Genomic DNA, 18,591 nt, shown 5'->3' on the forward strand with positions numbered 1-18,591 from the left:
GGTATGTGCTCAGAAGCCCCCTACCAAGCTCCAGTTCAGTGCTTCAGTCTGCTGTGCCCAAAGGAGAACACTCAACTCTGCATCCAGTCACTCTACAAAACAGCAACAGAAAAGTTAAAGAATAACCATAAGCATACAAGTGATAAATGTATTGGTATGTTTACAAGTTAACAGAGTTGGTAATGAAACAGCGTCCAGTTCATGTATTACAGCAACTGTGAAGTGTAACTTTAACTGTAAGAAAGGGGGATGTAGTATAGTGCCGCGCATGTATACTGTTGTAATGTGATTAATGATGTGGAGGCGGAGCGATATCAGTGTGAGGAGTCCCATTGTATACAGCGTGCATGTAAGCTGATGGTCCGTCAAGTAATTCAAGTCTATAATAAAGTTAAAGTCAAGTCTCTGGGAGTCTACTTACTCTCCAAGTCATCCGGTCAGTCAATGCTACATTCGCTTTTACACCTGTTATAATACCACGCAGATTCAAACTCTATGACATAAGAAGGACCTTAAATCAAGACCTCTGGCATGGGGAGAAAAAGGTATGTCTTTTCACTTATTTACTTTCATAGAATAACCTATAGGAAGTGGCCTTCAATGCCGATAACAAATTCACTGCACATACAGACAGATGGTCCTTATTCACATCTAGTTTGGCATCATAGTTATTTAAGTTTCACCTGCCGTGAGTAGTTCGCCTGAAACAAACTCAGGTGCACTTCCGCCTTCGGTTCGCATCTTTCAGGCAGGTGTGAATACAGCAATCGCACTGCGGGGGGCAAACACGCGCACAGAGAACCAGCTGAAGAGGTGGTCTCGGCGCTTCCAAACGCACTCTGCTGCAGTCCGTTTGTGGTTAGAATCTGGCCGGACTCGATCCGACCCAAATGGAAGCACCGTGTTGGAAAAGTGTCGTTGTCGCCGTTGTTGAGAAAATTAGGTGTGGTTTGACTGGGAACCCGAGCCAATAGGCCATAGGCCTATCACATTTGATAGACAGGATGCGTAAAAACACTAGCCTCGTTTGAGTAGAAGCCGTCTGGCTCAGACCTGCGCAATTATGACGCGCGTCTTGCTGAACGCACAGCATTTTTGCTGTGCGCTCAGCAAGACGTGCGAGGTATGAGGCACTTTTATTGTACAGTGCTCAGTGTACTGTTGCATCCTTACACTAAAATCATTGAAATATTGTTTTCCCCTCATCAGTCTTTAATGAAAAGGCAAAAGGATATTTTTGAAATGTTCGCATTTTGTACATAGAAAAAGGCACACACCTCTCTATAAGAGGTCTCATACAGGTGCCATGCAGCATATTAGAGCAAAGTCAAAGATATTTGTTAAGGGCAGTGCAAGGCTTGCTAACTTTACACAAATTGACTGATTGCGAGCAGCTCAGTAAAAATAAGTGTGCCGCTTAATTTACTTAAGAGGAACAGTTTGTCAATATGAATAATCATAGAAAACAGATCCGAAAACAAAATTGTTGCTGCAAATAAGGAGACAGTGGAATGATGTCAGAAACTGTTTGAAATTGACTCATTTATTTAACCGATTGTTCTCTCAGTGCATAACATGACATTGTAAAGCAATCAAACATTAAACTACTAGACTCAGTGGATCAAAACACTACACCATTGGGCGTAATTGGGTCCATGATTTCCAAAGGAGTATTCTATTTGCTTAAAGGGTATCGCTTTAAGAGCCAACTTTAATTTAAAACTCTGAACAAAACCTGGTCGGAGCAGGTGTGCCATTTTTTTAAAAACATTGGTTCCGACTTTAAGGTGTGAAAACGCTCTAAGTCAGCCCATTCTATCCTCTCTCTTTATAGTGTATGAGCTTACCTAAGATATTGATTTATTCATTAGTTCAGTTTTTTTATATATTCCGTTTTAATGTTTAAACCGCTCTTACTCCTGTCATTCCAAGCTGACTACAGCTGTCATCTGCTGCAAAGAAGCAAGAAACGTCTACAGGTCAGTGTACATGTTTTGGTTAAAGTCCCCAAGCTGAAGTATAACTAACACATTTATAAACAGTTTAGTACTACAAAACATCATTGTCTATTGATAAATGTTAATCTCCCTGATATTAATGCACCCTAATTATACATTTTTTTTAAGTTTGCTTTTTCAAAGATGTAATGGTATTTCAGGAAGGAGACCATGGCAACACCCATAGACCTGCTGGATACGTTGGAGAATTTAGCAGATGAAGAGTTCAAAAAGTTCAAATGGTACCTGCAGCAGGCTGGTGTCTTGGAAGGGGCCCCAGCAATCCCAAAGAGCCAATTAGAAAATGCTGGCAGGACGGACACAGTGGACAAGATTACAGAGACCTACAACGAAAATGCAGTGGAGGTGACCATAATTGTTTTAAAGAAAATCAAAAGGAATGATTTGGCACAGAGTTTATCAAACATCAACCCAGCATCAAAAGGTAAGAAGGGGATAAAACATAATTGTATGTGTAAATGCGGTGTTATAACACTGGGTTATCATCTTTGACCATGTTAACAGTATTAAGAAGTGTTCTACTATGTCTTTACTGGTCAGTTCTGACACATTTCTACCATGTTTTATACAGGATCTATCTCCTATTGTTGGAAAACCAACCCTTATTGAAATCATACACAGTTAAATCAGTATTTTGTTTTTCAAGGTCCAAACATTATTTGTTAGGGAAGTCCCTTTTTTCAAATTCATACAGTACCACTACTTGCAAGCCCTTATTTGTACCTCAGACCAAAATCCAGGCAATTTCCCCAGTACTGAAGCTGCTACATATTTCAGGTGTATAGAACCTTTATCTCATTCAGACTTTAGATCGTAGAGTAGGCTACGATCACTGTTCCATCTTGAAGTGTTGACAAATGTATCCAGCGATCCTCGCATCGACTGAATCCAATCACACATCTGCCAAGCTCTGATGATTAATCATTACAGACAGTGGGCGAACCTACTTCAACCCCAAACTGTAGTAAATGTATGAGGCAAAGTCACTTACCGAGTCACTTAATCCAAATATACAATATGCCATTCAACTGAAAATCCATTGCTACAAACAAAATTCGACCTGCATATCTGTCAAAGATTGACAGCTCAATACATAGATTCAGATACATCTGTAAACATCATATTAACTTCAAAGAAAATACAGGTGAAACTCAAAAATAGAATATCATGCAAAAGTTCATTCAACTTAAAAGGTGAAAATAATATATTATATAGACTAATTACATGCAAAGTGAGATATCTCAAGCCTTTATTTGTTATAATTTTGATTATTATAGCTAACAGCTTATGAAAACCCCAAATTCTAAATCTCAAAAAATTTGAATATTACATGAAATCAATAAAGAAGGGATTTTAAATACAGATGTCAGCCCTCTATAAAGTATAATCCTCCATATGTACTCAGTACTTGGTTTGGGCCCCTTTTGAATGAATTCTTGCCTCAATTCCAATTCATTTTCCATGATATTCTAATAATACGAGTATCACCTGTACATGACAGAGTTGTGTTTAAAGCCCAACTCCCCTTTGCCCAAGTTGCCAAAGAAATCTGTTATTTAGGGATTGAATTGGTTGAATAAACTTATGTTTTTCAGAAAGAACAGTGTTACAACATTACAAAACAAGGATATAGAAATGTGTGTGCATTTGTTTGGCAATTCCGCCACTTATGATCTCTTGATTATTCTTTCAGAGACTCTCAATGATTGCCAGCGTGAAGTCAAATCCAACCTGAGGAAGAAGTTTAAGCATTTGTTTGGGGAAGCCACAGCATCTGGGGAGCAAATGCTGATGAATGAGATCTACACTGAGCCTCACATCACGGAGGAAAAGTCTGGAGAGGTCAGCGTTAAACAGAAGATTGGACAAACTGCAACAGCAACAAACAAACCACCTAATTTGGAAAACAAGTTCAATATAGAAGACTTCTTTCAAACCTTGCCTGCTCAAGATGTATTGGTTAGAACATTAATGACAAAAGGAGAGTCCGGTATGGGGAAAACAGTCCTGACTCAGAAGTTTGCCCTGGATTGGGCTGAAGACAAAGTCGACAACAATATACAGTTCATATTTCCATTCACTTTCCGAGAGTTGAATTTGCTGAAGGAGAAAAGATACAGCTGGGTGGAACTTCTTAATCACTTTTTTGCTGGAACCAAAGAGTCAGAAATAAGCAGTTTTGATAAACTCAATATTCTGTTTATTCTCGATGGTTTAGATGAAAGTCAACTTTCTTTGGACTTCCACAAGAACGAAACCCTATATGATGTTACTGATTCAGCTTCAGTAGACGTGCTGCTAACAAACCTCTTGATGGGAAAACTGTTCCCTTCTGCCTGCATCTGGATAACCACAACATCCGAGGCAGCCAGTCAGATTCCCCCTCGGTTCATTCACACGATGACAGAGCTAAGAGGGTTCACTGATCCCAAGAAGGTGGAGTACTTCAGGAAGAGAGTCAGAAATAAAGAGCTGGCTAGAAGAATCATCAACCACATCAAGGCATCACGAAGCCTCTGGATAATGTGCCACAGTCCAGTCTTCTGCTGGATCACTGCAGCAGTTCTAGAGGATTTGTTGAAAACCAGTGACACGGGGAACCTGCCTAAGACCTGGACAGAGATGTATATCAATTTTCTTATAGATCAGTCCAAAGTGGCAAATGTCAAATATCACAGAAGAGCTGAGACGGATCCAATCTGGAACACAGAGAACAGTAAGCTGATTCTGTCTTTGGGAAAACTGGCTTTTGAGCATCTTCAGAAAGGCAACCTGATCTTCCATGAATCAGATCTTATCGAGTGCGGCATTGATATTAGTGCTGCTTCTATCTACCCAGGAATGTTCTCACAGATCTTTCAAAAGGACGTTCGGCTGAATCAGGAAAAGCTTTTCTGCTTTGCCCATTTTAGCTTTCAGGGGTTTCTGGCTGCTGTTCATGTCACTGTGTCATTCATCAACTTTGGTGTGAACCTCTTGTCTGAAGAACAATCAACCACTCAGCTGTCTGTTCACACCACAGAGGAATCTGCATTGACCCATCTCTTCCAGAGTGCAGTCCAAAAGACTTTACAGAGTCAAAATGGACATCTGGGCATGTTCCTCCGCTTCCTCCTGGGCTTCTCACTGCAGACGAATAAGGCACTTCTTCAGAACCTATTAAAACAATCAGGAAGCAGTTTTCAGAGCAACCAGGACACAGCCCAATTCACAGCCCAATTCATCAAAAAGAAGATCAGGGAAAATATCTCTCCAGAACAATGCATCAACCTGTTTCACTGTCTGAATGAGCTGAATGATCATTCTCTAGTGGAGGACATCCAACAGTGCCTCAGTTCAGGGAGTCTTTCCACAAACAAACTTACTCCTGCTCAGTGGTCAGCTCTGGTCTTCATCTTACTGTCATCAGAGAAAGAGTTGGATGTGTTTGACCTCAAGAAATTCTCTGCTTCAGAGGAATGTCTTCTGGGTATGCTACCATTGGTTGAAGCATCCAGGCTTTCTCGGTGGGTGTACAACCTATTAAACATATTGAATAATGTAAATGTTATTTTGAGGTTAATATTCATTATTTCTGTGCCGATGACATCTTCAGGCTGAGTGGCTGTAAGCTGTCTGGGAGAAGCTATGAAGCTCTTGCCTCAATTCTCAGCTCCCCGGCTTCTAATCTGAGAGAGCTGGACCTGAGTTACAACGATTTCAGTAGTGGTTGCCAGGAGCTCACAGTTGGCTTGAAGAATCCACTGTGTGGACTGGAAACTCTCAGGTGTGCTTGCTTAATTTATGTATTTTTCTTTTTAAATCTTGTTTTTTTATGTTTTAATTTTTGGTCTCTACATTTAAACTAGATTTGTCTTGCCTGAAGCACTGAAAATCCAACTCTAATTGAATGTGCTTGTTAAGGTGGCACTCTACTACTCATTGTTACACAGTGTACACTTTTTAGCCTGTGGTTTTAGGTAAAGTAATGATGTTTGTTCAGTTGACGTAATGACGTTTGTCAAGTTAAGTTTATCTTCATGATTTCTATTTCTTTTTTAGGATGACAGGCTGTAATCTGACCTGCGTGAGTTGTACAGATCTGTCCTCAGTTTTCAGTTGCCAGTCCTCCACTCTTAGAGTGCTGGAACTTTCTAACAGCCCGGTGGGCGCAGGAATGAATCTGCTCTCTGTGGGATTAAACAGTCCACACTGTCGACTTGAGACTCTCAGGTATGCTGGCACTTTGACTATCCACAACCAAATCTGACACATTAGATAGAAACCGAGCATTTGAAGTGCTGATTTCTCTGATGACCCATTCCTTTTCAGCTTGATTAGCTGTGGGCTGACGTGGAAAAGCTGTGATGATGTGGCCTTTCTTCTTAGCTCCAAGTCCTCCAGACTGACACTCCTGGACCTGAGTATGAACAAACTGCAGGATGGAGTACTGATTTTCATTGATGTACTGAAGAGTCCACACTGTAAACTGGAAACTCTCAGGTCAGTTGCTTTCTATAATGTTACAATAAATGTTACAATAAGGTTCAGGTAACAGCTTCAGGAAGTTAATAATTATTTCTTATTCTGCAGGTTAGGTACATGTGACCTCTCCAAAAAAAGTGTTGACGCTCTGGCCTCAGTTCTCAGCTGTCAAACCACCAGTTTGAGAGAACTGGACTTGAGTAACAACGACCTGCAGGATTCAGAGCTGAAGCTTCTTTCTGTTGGACTGGAGAGCCCACAATGTACACTGGAAACTCTCAGGTCAGTAGACCTCAGTGCGTTGTTATTAAGAACTTTATTGTACACTAAATAGTTTAAAGAACAACCAACAAAAGAAGCTTTCTTTTCATCATTAACAAATGTTATCCAGGTTGAGTAACTGCCAACTGTCCAAGAGAAGCTGTGAAGCTCTGGCCTCAGCTCTCAGTTCCCAGACCTCCAGTCTTAGAGAGCTGGACCTGAGTAACAACGACCTGCTGGATTCAGGAGTGGAGCTTCTTTCCACTGGACTTAGGAGTATTCAATGTAGATTGGAAACTCTCAGGTTAGAAGAGATTTGCATTAAACGTCTCTTGTCACATATACTTTTACACCATATGATAAGATTCTTAACCCTTTGATGCACAAACTATGAAAACCACTTCTAATACACAACATGGGGCAAAAATGACCCGCATTCATATGATATTTCATACATGGCTGAGTTTTATTTGCTATATCTCTGAAAGTGATTCTTTATTTAAAATTCCAAATTTTTATAAGAAATCTTCTTTTAACCACTGCAAATCATAATTTGAAATTCTAAAAGTAGGCACTAGGCATGACAGGAGCATCACCTCATTCACCTCTATTCATACCCTGATGCAACCATTGCTCTGGAAGAGGGTCAATCTGGACTAATCAGACCACACATCCCTTTTCCATTGCTCCAGAGTCCATACATCTTTATGCTCCATAGCAAATGGAAGCATTTCTTCCTGATAAGCTCCACTGATTCGTGCATTTATCAAGGCTACACAGCTGTATAGTTGATATCCCTTATGTTCTCTTTGCATTGTGCGTGTGGAAGTGTTTTTACATTCGTTATTAAACATAGCCGGGAATTTTTCTGTCGATATTTTACATTTTGATTCCACCAAATGTTTTAAGTGATCTCCAATCATCATCATTTAATTTTTTTTCCCGACCACATTTCCTGCCACTGGCTAAAAAAATAGCTCAGCCTGTTGGTCTGGACACGATCCTTTGGAGCTCATTAACTATGTCGGAAAATTCTGACTTAACAATCAAATTGTTCTATCTATAGGGCCAGAGAACAATGTATGGGGTTTTAGGGCGGACGTAACCGGATGACAACCATAGACATAGGTGTATGAAGCCCATGCTGGAGCCGCACGGTGAAAGTGCGTTTCTGTTTCGTGAGACGGGCGGGTAAAAAACTCTCAGTGTAGACTGAATGCAGCCTGTGTATTACAGCGAAAGCGAGTGCAAGCTCATGTTGCCCTTTGTGGCAAGCGTACATAGACAATTAATGGCGGCCATAACATTTACAAAGCTTTTGTTTTTAACTCACAGGGATAAGTATTGTAAAGGTCAAGCTTTCTGTGCTATTCTTTCACCCAGTACAACTCACACACTGCAGACATGTTGCTATTGACTGTTGTGCTGTTAGGCGAAGCCTCTTCATGTCTGTATCAATATAATTGTAAACTCACGTTACACTGTTTAAATTATTTTAATGTTAAGCTGCAGCTGTAGGAAATTACATTATAAATGTGCATTAGCAGTATACTACTTATCTGATCATACGCATTGCTTGTCCGTAGGCGTCCGGGAAAAAAATGTAATCAAATCATTGATGCTTGTCATGGCGGGGGGGAAATTAGGCATGGTGGGCCACCAATGCTAGAATACACTGGAGGAAACTCTGGAATGCAGGTCAGTTTTGACCCATGTTGTGTATTAAAGGGGTAGTCGTGCAAAAACGAATTGTAATCAAAAAGTAAAGAATAAGATTTGGAATGCTCAAAAACAAATTAATTGAGGAATTCCTGGCAAACTGGATCATAAAATTAATTTACCACAAGATATAAATCCAAGGCACTTTTAGACCCATGTTCTGTATCAAAGGGTTAACATGCATGTTACATGTTGCATTATACAGCAAATAATACGAAAATACATAACTTAACTTTGAGAACAACAATTAATTGACTATTAATGTTAACAGGCTGTCAGGTTGTCTGGTCACAGAGGAAGGCTGTGCTTTTCTGGCCTCTTCTTTGAGCTCCAACCACTCCCATCTGCGAGAGCTGGACCTGAGCTACAATCATCCAGGACACTCAGGAGTGAAGAAGCTTTCTTCTATACTGGATGATCCACAGTGGCGTCTGTCCACTCTTAAGTATGAATCATTACTTGACAGGAGCACAGGAATATAAAATGATTATACTGTTTATTACAACTTGGATCTTGGGCTTTTTGTTTAGAAAAAATTTTGGAAACCAGAGGACAGAGCTTTGAGAAGAAAACAAGGCAAATTGTTATTTCCCCAAAGTTGTCACAAATCAACACAGTACAATGTGACCATAAATGATAGAGATCCAAATTGTAATACTAAAGTTTATCATGATTTTAACTCGGGTTGTATATGAAGGATATTGCAACACAGGAAATTTTATGTTTTGAAATGTAATTTTGTTGTAAAGGTTTCCTTAAAAGAATAGTTTTTTTAGCTGGAGAGTGAGGCAAATCGTAAACATTTTTAAATGATAAACTATTCCTTTAAATGTCTGTCAATGCTGTGTTTCGCACCTCAGGACCAATGTTAACAATTTTAATGTTCATTATTTCAGCCTGGACCATGGCGGAGTTCAGAGGTTAAGGTCTGGTCTGTGCAAGTGTAAGTATTTTTCATAATTATTATTATTATTACTACTGAGAACAAAGCAGCTTTCATGTTGTGTGGACTTGTGTCACATGAAATGAGTGGCAGATCTGTTTATGGAATAACCTGCCCCTAGCATTCATGAATCTCTTGAATAACTTTTAACTTGCTCAAAACTTCTAAACTGTCATTTAATTCTTTAAATCCCAGTTGAATTATTTGAATTTGAATTTGAATTATTATTTATTACAAAAAAAACACAAAAAATGTATTATTTTCCATATAAATACTAGGGGGATGAGGCTTTGGTGGTGATTAGAGTATTGGATATTTAAAAGATTAGCCTCAAAAATGATTTGCACATTTTCCAATTACACATTTTCCAATGACAGTTCAGATCATTTGAGCTATACATCACATAAATACTGTAGATGCAGAGTAGCCTATTACCGTTGATTGGAATAACTTCTAAACTAAGTAGTTGGCACAACACATAGCAAATACTGAATAATTGTACTACTTCTTTATTGTGTTTTTTTCTTTCTATCAGATGCCTGTGAACTCACCCTGGACCCAAACACAGCACACAGAGAGCTTGTCCTGTCGAAGGAAAACAGACGGGTGGAATATGTTACGAAGCAACAGCCCTATAAATTTCATCCAGAGAGATTTGATCATTTCAAACAGCTTCTGTGTAGTAATGGTTTAACTGGTCGCTGTTACTGGGAAGTAGGAGGGAGAATGGGAAGATTTAACATAGCGATGAGTTACAGAGGAATCGGTAGGAGAGGAAGTGGCAGTGACTGCAAGTTTGGAGGGAATGACAAGTCCTGGAGTCTGTCCTCCGATAGCGGGTATCTTTTTCACAACAAAAGGCAAACATCGAAATGGAGCCGTATTAAGGGCCGCAAATTTGCAGTGTATCTTGACTGGCCTGCTGGCACTCTGTCCTTCTACACTGTTTCATGTCTCAGACTGACACATCTCTACACCGTTTACTCCAGATTCACAGAACCCCTCTATCCTGGGTTTAGCTCCGATAGTTCTGTGGGTGGCAGGTTGGGTCATGGTCCCTCATTGACTCTGAATCCTCGGGAGAAAGAGCTAACTGACAGTGAAGATGAGGCTTTTAACAAAAGAGCGTACGGGATTGTCCCTTTGATTGACAGTGATTGAACGGAAGGGCAACTTGAATCCAAAGCAGACCCAGCCACTAACAATGAAAACTAGTACAAACGGTGCAAAGAAAAAGAGTAAAATTGCAAATACTGTTACTTGTTTTTCTGCTTTCTTTTGTCTCGTTAATAGTTGTCTGATCTTTATTTAATTCAGAAGTAAAGACCAGACAAAAAAAAATGAAATAATGTTTATGTCTCCCTACTGCCTACTGCCAGCGTATTGTATGTATCGACTCCATGCAACTAATCAGATGTGTCAGCTGTAACAGTGCTGTGTGTTACGGTGTCTCCCACTCTTGCCAGTTTGAGCTTCCTGCCTATGCTGCTTTTCTGGCAGGTATTGGGAGGCTGGATTATTTGACCACATCTTCTTTAGGCCGGGCCTCAAAAAGGCATAAAGGGCCTGACAGCTGGCAGTTCACTCTCCCATCCAGGCCTGCAGGATGGGAGTGGAAGAGGCTGTAACAGTTGTCACTGATCCTTGATACTATGGCTTGGTTTGTAACTCTTTTTGTGTGTTTCTTTTAGGGGTGTAACAATACACGTATTTGTACCGAAACCGCACAATACAGGCTGTACTGTACCAAACTGCACCGTACCGCAATACGTAATTATGCCGTGAATGGCGTCAAGTTGGCGTAAATATGCCAAATGTACAGGCTTTTTTTTATTTGAGGAGAAGTATTTAATTTTTTGGAGAACTTGGCTGTTTGCAGCATTATTTTTTTTATGTTATTCTGAAAAAGACCTACAAGATGGAATTGCAGGTAATGCTGCCCGGATTTTTTTCTTGTTGCATTTTTCATCTTAACTGAGAACCGTACCGCAAAGAACCGAACCATGACTTCAAAACCGAGGTGCGTACCGAACCGTGACTTTTGTGTACCGCTACACCCCTAGTTTCTTTGGTTGAAATTTCTGCCCGATAGGTAAATGTAAAAGAAAATGTTGACTGGTACAAAAAAATAAAAAGATTGCTGTCTTTCAGTCTTTCGCTCACTCGCCCGAGGAAGATGATGGCTGTGGTTGGGTTTCCCTTTTACAAGTTCGGTTGAGGATAGGCTAGGTATAAGATATATAAGATAAGATAAGATCTGAACAAGAGCCTAGCTCTTGTAATATATAGGTTAAACATCTGTATTGTTGGAGCTGTGTCTCCTTGCTTGTAACTTGAGTCTGATGTCAACCTTTAATAAAGTAAACCTGTTAAGACCTGAACCCCTACTCTCCGCGTTTCCCTTGCCTGGTGACGTCTCTTTCTAGTATCAAATGTCGTGGAATCAAGGCCCACTCGGCCACGGTAATATCTCTATTCCACTTCAAAAGTTTAAAAAATTGCCTAATATGATCCTACCAAAAACGTCCTTTCTGCTAGATATGCCAAATGATTTACTTTTTCATAAAAGAATGAAACTTGGTACACTTGTACAGTTTGGGGCCCTGAACATTTACAGATATTGAGCGAATCATGGCAGCCATTTTACTGTCCTCCATAACCTAATTAGCCTACTATGTTTGCATGGTCAGTTATTACAATGATACCACGTCCACAAACAAGATCCGAAACTGTTAAAGTGAATAGTCTAGGGTGCATTCAATGATGTTGCTAACATGAAATCATAGTATCTTAGAACCTCGATGGACTTTATCATTTTTGAGTTTTATAAACTTAATCATTTTGTTCATTAAACCAGACATACGCTAAAGTGTCTGTTACATAGTACGACAATATTCTCTAACCTTAGCAATTTAGCATAAAAGAACCTGTCAAACAATAAGAGTAATTTAAAATATATTTCAGAGATGCATGGTTGTTTCATTGCACTCGCGTGAGTTGGCGTAGGAATACAATGGCTGAACTATGCTTGAAGAAAAGGGCAAAAATAAACAGCAGCCTAGCAGCAAACTAAAGCAGTGAAAAAGAGCATCAATCTAGTGTGCATTGAATGGATATTTTAGGTAAGCATTTATGTATGTGGGTCATCTGACCCCCAGTGCAACAGTACAAGGCTGACTTTTGCTACAGCGACCTCTCCAAACTCCTTCAAATGACTGCACTGAAAGCCATCTCCATAATGTAACAGACTAATGCACCTCATACATCCTAACTTCCAAAATGCTGAAGTATCCCTTTAATAATTAATCAGTATTAAAAGCCAATTCATTTCCTAGATGGACCTGTTGCAGAGAAAAACATATGCAATATCAGCATTCTACCACATGGTGGTGCTCTATCCATACAGAACAGCTCTATGATGGAGGAAGAATGCCATAAGTATTAACTGGCTTACTTCAATTTTATTTCCAAATAGGAGTTTAAAGGATTGGGCAGCACCAACAGAATGAAAACGCAAAATAAGAAATAAATGAATGAGACTAGATGTTTAGTGAACAGTGTTGACAGCGCTGGCATTTCACCATCTGCTGCACCATCATTGGTCACTCTGAAATCAGTTGGTATTTATGGAGGATGAAACCTGACTTAAGTATTAAATAAATAATAAAATAAAATGTATGAACAAATGTGTAAATAAATTAGAGGAATAACGTTAATAAGAAAAGAAAATAACAAATGAATTCTGTATTAAATGTGGAAATAAATTTGGGGGGCGCCCTTAGCTCAGTTGGTAGGGCGTCCCCCCCATGGGCCTCGGCCAGCAGCGGACCCGGGTTCGATTCCAGCCCGCGGTCGTACTCTGCATGTCACTCCCCTCTCTGCCCCATTTCACCTCTCAATAAATAAAGCATAAAAATGCCCAAATACAAAAAAAATACAAAAATTGGAAATAAATGATTAAATACATGAATAAATATTTTAAACGTAACCTATTAAAATGGACACAAAAAATAATATTTAGGGACTTAAGCATTTCGAATAAGATCCCAGCTGAACTGAAAGTTATACAGGTTTTCTTTTTAACAAGGCAGTAACCTCCTCACGTCATGTAGCCGTGACCATTAACATGTTTTATTTATATTTTTTACTTGGCCTGTTACATTCTCTGAGCCTGTTGATTTCTATAGCAGAGACAACAGAATGCAGTAATGGACACTATTTTCTTTCCGTAGGAAGTTAGAACATCTAAATGTTTCGTATAAGAGTGCAGCCAAGCTTAACTTTCATTGTTCTGTTTGCTGCCTTTATCTTCCATGGAGATTTTTTCCTCCAATTCTTATGGAGGCTGTTTTTTTTTTGTTCTTTCCTTTTCATGAGTGTGTGGTTGTCTTTGTAGTCACTGTGCCACAGAGGCAAACACAGGTGTGAAATGTCCATCCTGTCTAACTTCCCATAACTACTTTTTATATTTCCAGTCAATCCTGTGCTGATTTTTAGACTCCTATGGCCATGTAAATCCAGGTCAGGATTTTGCACATAACCCCCCAAAAAACATGGCCGATTATTAAATTCCATTGAAAATGATTTTTTCCCATTAGGAGGCATACCAACTCTAGAACAGTGAGCAGTATCTGGATGTGACATTGCAATAGTCCGTCCTGTCCTTTCAATCATAAAGTTGTTTATACTTTGATAAGGAGATTGCCTGGATGTCCTCGGTCAGTGGCCTATCAGCTAGTTACTGCTGTGACAATTTAAACACTAAACACTGAAGTCATGGACTGTAGTTAAAGACTGACTCATGAAAACAATTTCTCGGACACAGCAAAGGGGCCAAAAAGATATTGTGAGAGCGGGCTGTTCAGCATGATAGGATGTTGATGTTTTTTTTTTGGTTACTGTGGGAAAGTGCCACTGGAGATGATGGAAGTCATCAACTTAAAGTAGCTATGTGGAACTTTTAAACATTTCTGAAACAGTCTAATTTCTCCTCTGAGGATCATAAATTACACGTAACAGCAAACAAGACCATCACTGCAAAGAATGCTATTTTCATATTTAATTTTTCTTAATGCCTTTGTCCTGTGTAAACGCTCACCCAGGAACAACAGCTGGCGTGGTAAGAACACTACCGCTTTCGTCCAAAGGGGGTCGCTAGAATTGACACAAACTGAAATGTCCCAATAGCCACTTTAAAATGTGAAAATGAATGTTCAGTCACAAGAGGCTCTGAAAGGGAACCAGGGCTTGGGGGTGGTGTCATCTCTGACATCATCTCAACCGTGGCTATTTCTGTGCTCCTTTGTTTTTCTTCAGGCATTGGTCATTTCTTTTAGATAACAATCCCTCTGTCTCTTTCTCTCCTCTTTCTCCATATTTGGACTTGCTTTATCTTGTCTCCCTCGGCTCTTCTCCCACAAGTTGTCCTCTCTCTCTCCCTTCTTCTTCGTTTTTTCTCCTCATCCAATAACTCCATCTGCTGGAAATCTGTCATTAATCTGCACTGATCCACAGACTGAGAAACATTACTGCCAAGGCTCCTATAACAACAGCCAAGTATGCTGCGATGGATGGATGGTAGGCCACGTCTTGCCAAAATACACTCGGTATTAAAGATCGGAATTGTGCTTTCAGTAGCATTGTTTTATAATCAGATTCAGTGTTGTGTTTAAAGTTATAGTGTGTTACTTTTTCATATGAATAAATGTCTGTTACATTCAAGCCGTCACACAAAGTTGATAATGCCTATCAGCTCCACAAAACTCTCTCTGTATTTCTCAGTATGGCAGCGTTAACAAAATGGTGTAGCCCCCCTGACACTGGCGCAGGAGATCAGAAAAATTCCAAGAAGCGTCCAAGAAATAAACGTGCAGGAGAAGGTATGAAATCCATGCGTGATCACCGAATGCTTACCTCATGTAGATGCGCCGCCAGTGTTGTTGTTATTATTCAGATTCAAACTTCCATTATCAATAACTCTAGCAAAACACAAACTGTGCATATTTTTACAGAAAAAATTAAAATTTCCTAAAATCCACTAACATCTGCACTGCACTGTATCAGAGTGAAGCTATTGAATATTTTCCCCTATAGTGTTTCCCTTTGTAGATGATGGTCCCTGTGCTCACGTCTCACAGCCCGCTGCACATAGAGAGCAATGTTATTAGCATAGCTTAGAGTACATCTGGTTTCAGTCAAAAAAAGATTCTAGCCCATTGGCTGCCTTATGACAAATTCAAAGATGCATGTATTTTGGGTTTTAATAGCGTTTGACTTATGAGTCATTTTCATTTTCCTTTATTTAACCTCGAAAGATCAATTGAGGGGTGACCCTCTTTTACAATGACGTCGAGTTTGTACATATACACAATATACAATGAGAATACATAACAAGTTTACACACACACACACACACACACAGACAACAACAATTTAAAACATTCAGATCAATTGAATGAGAGACATAATAGCCTAATTAAAACAGTTACAAGTGTAGAGGGGCTGATTCAAAATAATAATTTTAAATTGGTTAACAGTTATGAGTGTATTTATTTTAATTGTATGTTGTAGGCTGTTCCAGGAGTCAGGGGCACTATGGCTAAAAGCGGTTTTACCAAGCTCAGACCGGGCATAGGGGACATATAACATGAGCATGTCAGTTGAGCGGGTTTGATAAAGCCCATCTGAAATAAGCAGCATTTCTGTCAAATATAGTGGTAGCTTTCCAGTCAGAGCTTTATATATAAAAATATGCCAATGTGCATCACGTCTCTCCTTAAGGGAGGACCACCCAACCTTTTCATATAAAACACAATGGTGTGTATCATAAGCATCTCCTGTAATGAATCTCAAAGCAGAGTGAAATACAGAGTCTAGGAGTTTAAGGCATGAACGAGATGCATGCCGATAAACCACATCACCGTAATCAAGGACAGACATAAAAACTGCCTCAATAATCCTTTTCCTACTGAACAACGGGAAGGTGGCTTTATTCCTATAAAAATAGCCAATCTTTTGTCGGAGACGACAGACAAGATTTTTTATGTGAAATGTAAAAGAGAGTTTTTCATCTATCCAGATGCCAAGATATTTATATTCAGTGACTCTTTCAATATGAGATCCATTATTTGTGTGAATAATAAGATCATTAAAATGTGTAATTCTTGCTCTGGAAAAGCACATATATTTTGTTTTTTCTATATTAAGGACAAGCCTGAGATCCACTAGACAGTTCTGCAGGGTGTTAAAAGAGCTCTGTAGGTTCTGAACAGATTGTTGCACTGAATCAGAAATGCAATACAGTACAGTGTCGTCAGCATACAAATGGGCATGGCAGTTTTGTAGTGATGAAACAATGTTATTGATGTAAATTGTGAATAGGACTGGACCTAAAATTGAGCCCTGCGGAACACCATTTGTAACTGTTAAAAACTCAGTTTGGTAGCTTCCCAGCTTAACTGACTGCTGTCTATCAGAGAGATAGTCCCTAAACCAGCTACATGTAGAATAATCAAAACCAATTTCATGCAGCCTCTCTAAAAGCAAATGGTGATCTAAAGTATCAAAAGCTTTTGACAGATCAACAAAAAGTGCTGCACAGTGCATTTTTTTATCGATAGCTGTAACAATGTTGTCTAAGACCAAAGTGACAGCAGATATAGTACTGTGGCCTGCCCTAAAACCAGATTGAAATGGACTCAAAATGGAAGCACTGGATAAAAAGGATTTCAACTGAGTATTAATGACTGATTCTAGAATTTTTGCCAGGCATGGGAGTTTGGAAATTGGCCTGTAATTGTTAAGATCACTTTTGTCACCCCCTTTATGTAATGGAATGACGTGAGCTTTTTTCCAGACTTTAGGAACAATACCAGAAGAGATGGAAAGATTAAAAATATGGGTTATTTGTTTTGATATGATAAGTGCAGAGAGATTTATTGAAAATGGTAATCGATCCCGTAAGTTTTGAATCTGTCAACATTACCGTCAAGGTTATTCTCAACATTGTATTTCATCTTTAATCTCGAGGCGCATAATGAAAAAAAAATAACTCTCCCTCCTAATTTTTCTTCTTTCTTTCCCGTGGCCCTAATATTCTTTTATAGTCTGCTCACTCACTCCTGTCTTCCTGCATATTTTCCAGACGCAAATCTAGGGTTTCTGGCAGGACGTGAGCTGATTAGAAGGAGTTAATTTCATGGCATGTAAAACCAGGAGGGGGGCTTGTTGTGAAAAAAAAAACTCTGTCTGCAGCCTGAGCTCATGTCTGAGAGCGTGCCTGATAGACATGTTCATAGAGGGGAGGGGTCGACTGGGAGGGGGAGGGGAGGGGGGGCTAAGTGAACCAGGACTGGAGCCATGGATGGTAGGGGAAAGGAAAGGGGGAAAAGGAGGACACCTGGACGGCCAATTCTGGGGCAAAATGCCTGCAACAACAAGCCTGCTTACGATTCAAGATTCAAGATGGTTTATTTGTCCAATGATCCATAATTACAGCAACAGCCACTGGCAATGCAAGTCTTAAGTCCCAGAGGAAATGTATAATAGAAACACACAAGTGAAGAGAGCAACATAAATAAACACAGGAGTAGTGCAAGGACACCGTGCAGAGAAGAAAAAAAGTGTAGAGATAAGGTGCACCGTATAAATATATAGTAGAATGCAAAATAAAGTTAAATTATATATAAAATAGGATACTGTACATTTAATAAATAACGTTAAATATAATTTAGAAAATGCAATATATTGTGTGGTTAACATTATAAATGACCGGCGGCTTCTGGCTGGAAAGAGAGAGAGAGAAAAGAAAGTAAGAGGGAGACACAAGAAGAAAAAGAAAGAAAAGAAAGTGGGAATGCAGAGAGCAAATACAAATGCGGTTTGGAGGCGCATCAAGAATTTGCCTTTTAAGGGGTATACGGTCTCTCTGGGTCCAAGCCCTGTGTGAGCCCTGGTGTAGCAGCCAGAACACTCTAGGGAGAAGAAATAAACAGCAGCTAAGAGACTGTAAAAGTAAAAGAAACACGAGCAATGATAATATTTATCCCACTTGCTTGCGGCGAGACGCTGCAGGTGAACAGGGTCGAATGTTTAACTGAAAGATGTTAACTTGAATCTTTGCCACTTTTATCACAGACATTAAAGCTGGGGTATGTGATTTCTGATTGGTCAAAATTAACATGAGCG

At 39.5% G+C, this 18,591-nt stretch overlaps 1 protein-coding gene across 2 annotated transcripts; it reads left to right on the forward strand.

Moving 5' to 3' along the window:
* The first annotated feature begins 333 nt into the window (after nt 1–333).
* LOC307253496 (NACHT, LRR and PYD domains-containing protein 3-like) lies at nt 334–11,574 on the forward strand. Of its 2 annotated transcripts, none has more exons than XM_080031596.1 (12): nt 334–545; nt 1,933–1,979; nt 2,127–2,442; nt 3,712–5,524; nt 5,614–5,784; nt 6,060–6,230; nt 6,330–6,500; nt 6,591–6,764; nt 6,874–7,047; nt 8,734–8,907; nt 9,359–9,405; nt 9,941–11,574. In XM_080031596.1, the coding sequence occupies exons 3-12, from the start codon at nt 2,169–2,171 to the stop codon at nt 10,564–10,566; spliced, it is 3,795 nt and encodes a 1,264-aa protein (XP_079887722.1). In that variant the 5' UTR covers nt 334–545; nt 1,933–1,979; nt 2,127–2,168; the 3' UTR covers nt 10,567–11,574. The 2 variants fall into 2 exon arrangements, with proteins under 2 accessions (XP_079887722.1, XP_079887721.1); XM_080031595.1 differs by having other exon boundaries at nt 2,159–2,442.
* The last annotated feature ends 7,017 nt before the right edge of the window (nt 11,575–18,591 follow it).

The sequence above is a fragment of the Ammodytes marinus genome (assembly GCF_949987685.1).
Source record: "Ammodytes marinus genome assembly, chromosome: 7".
Lineage (NCBI taxonomy): Eukaryota > Metazoa > Chordata > Actinopteri > Uranoscopiformes > Ammodytidae > Ammodytes > Ammodytes marinus.

Bases quoted from the DNA above. Each gene is read 5' to 3' on its own strand.
- LOC307253496 (XM_080031596.1), top strand. From the start codon at position 2,169: ATGGCAACACCCATAGACCTGCTGGATACGTTGGAGAATTTAGCAGAT. The intron at 8,908-9,358 runs GTATGAATCATT...TCATTATTTCAG, and splicing joins TGGCGTCTGTCCACTCTTAA to CCTGGACCATGGCGGAGTTC. The intron at 9,406-9,940 runs GTAAGTATTTTT...TCTTTCTATCAG, and splicing joins AAGGTCTGGTCTGTGCAAGT to ATGCCTGTGAACTCACCCTG.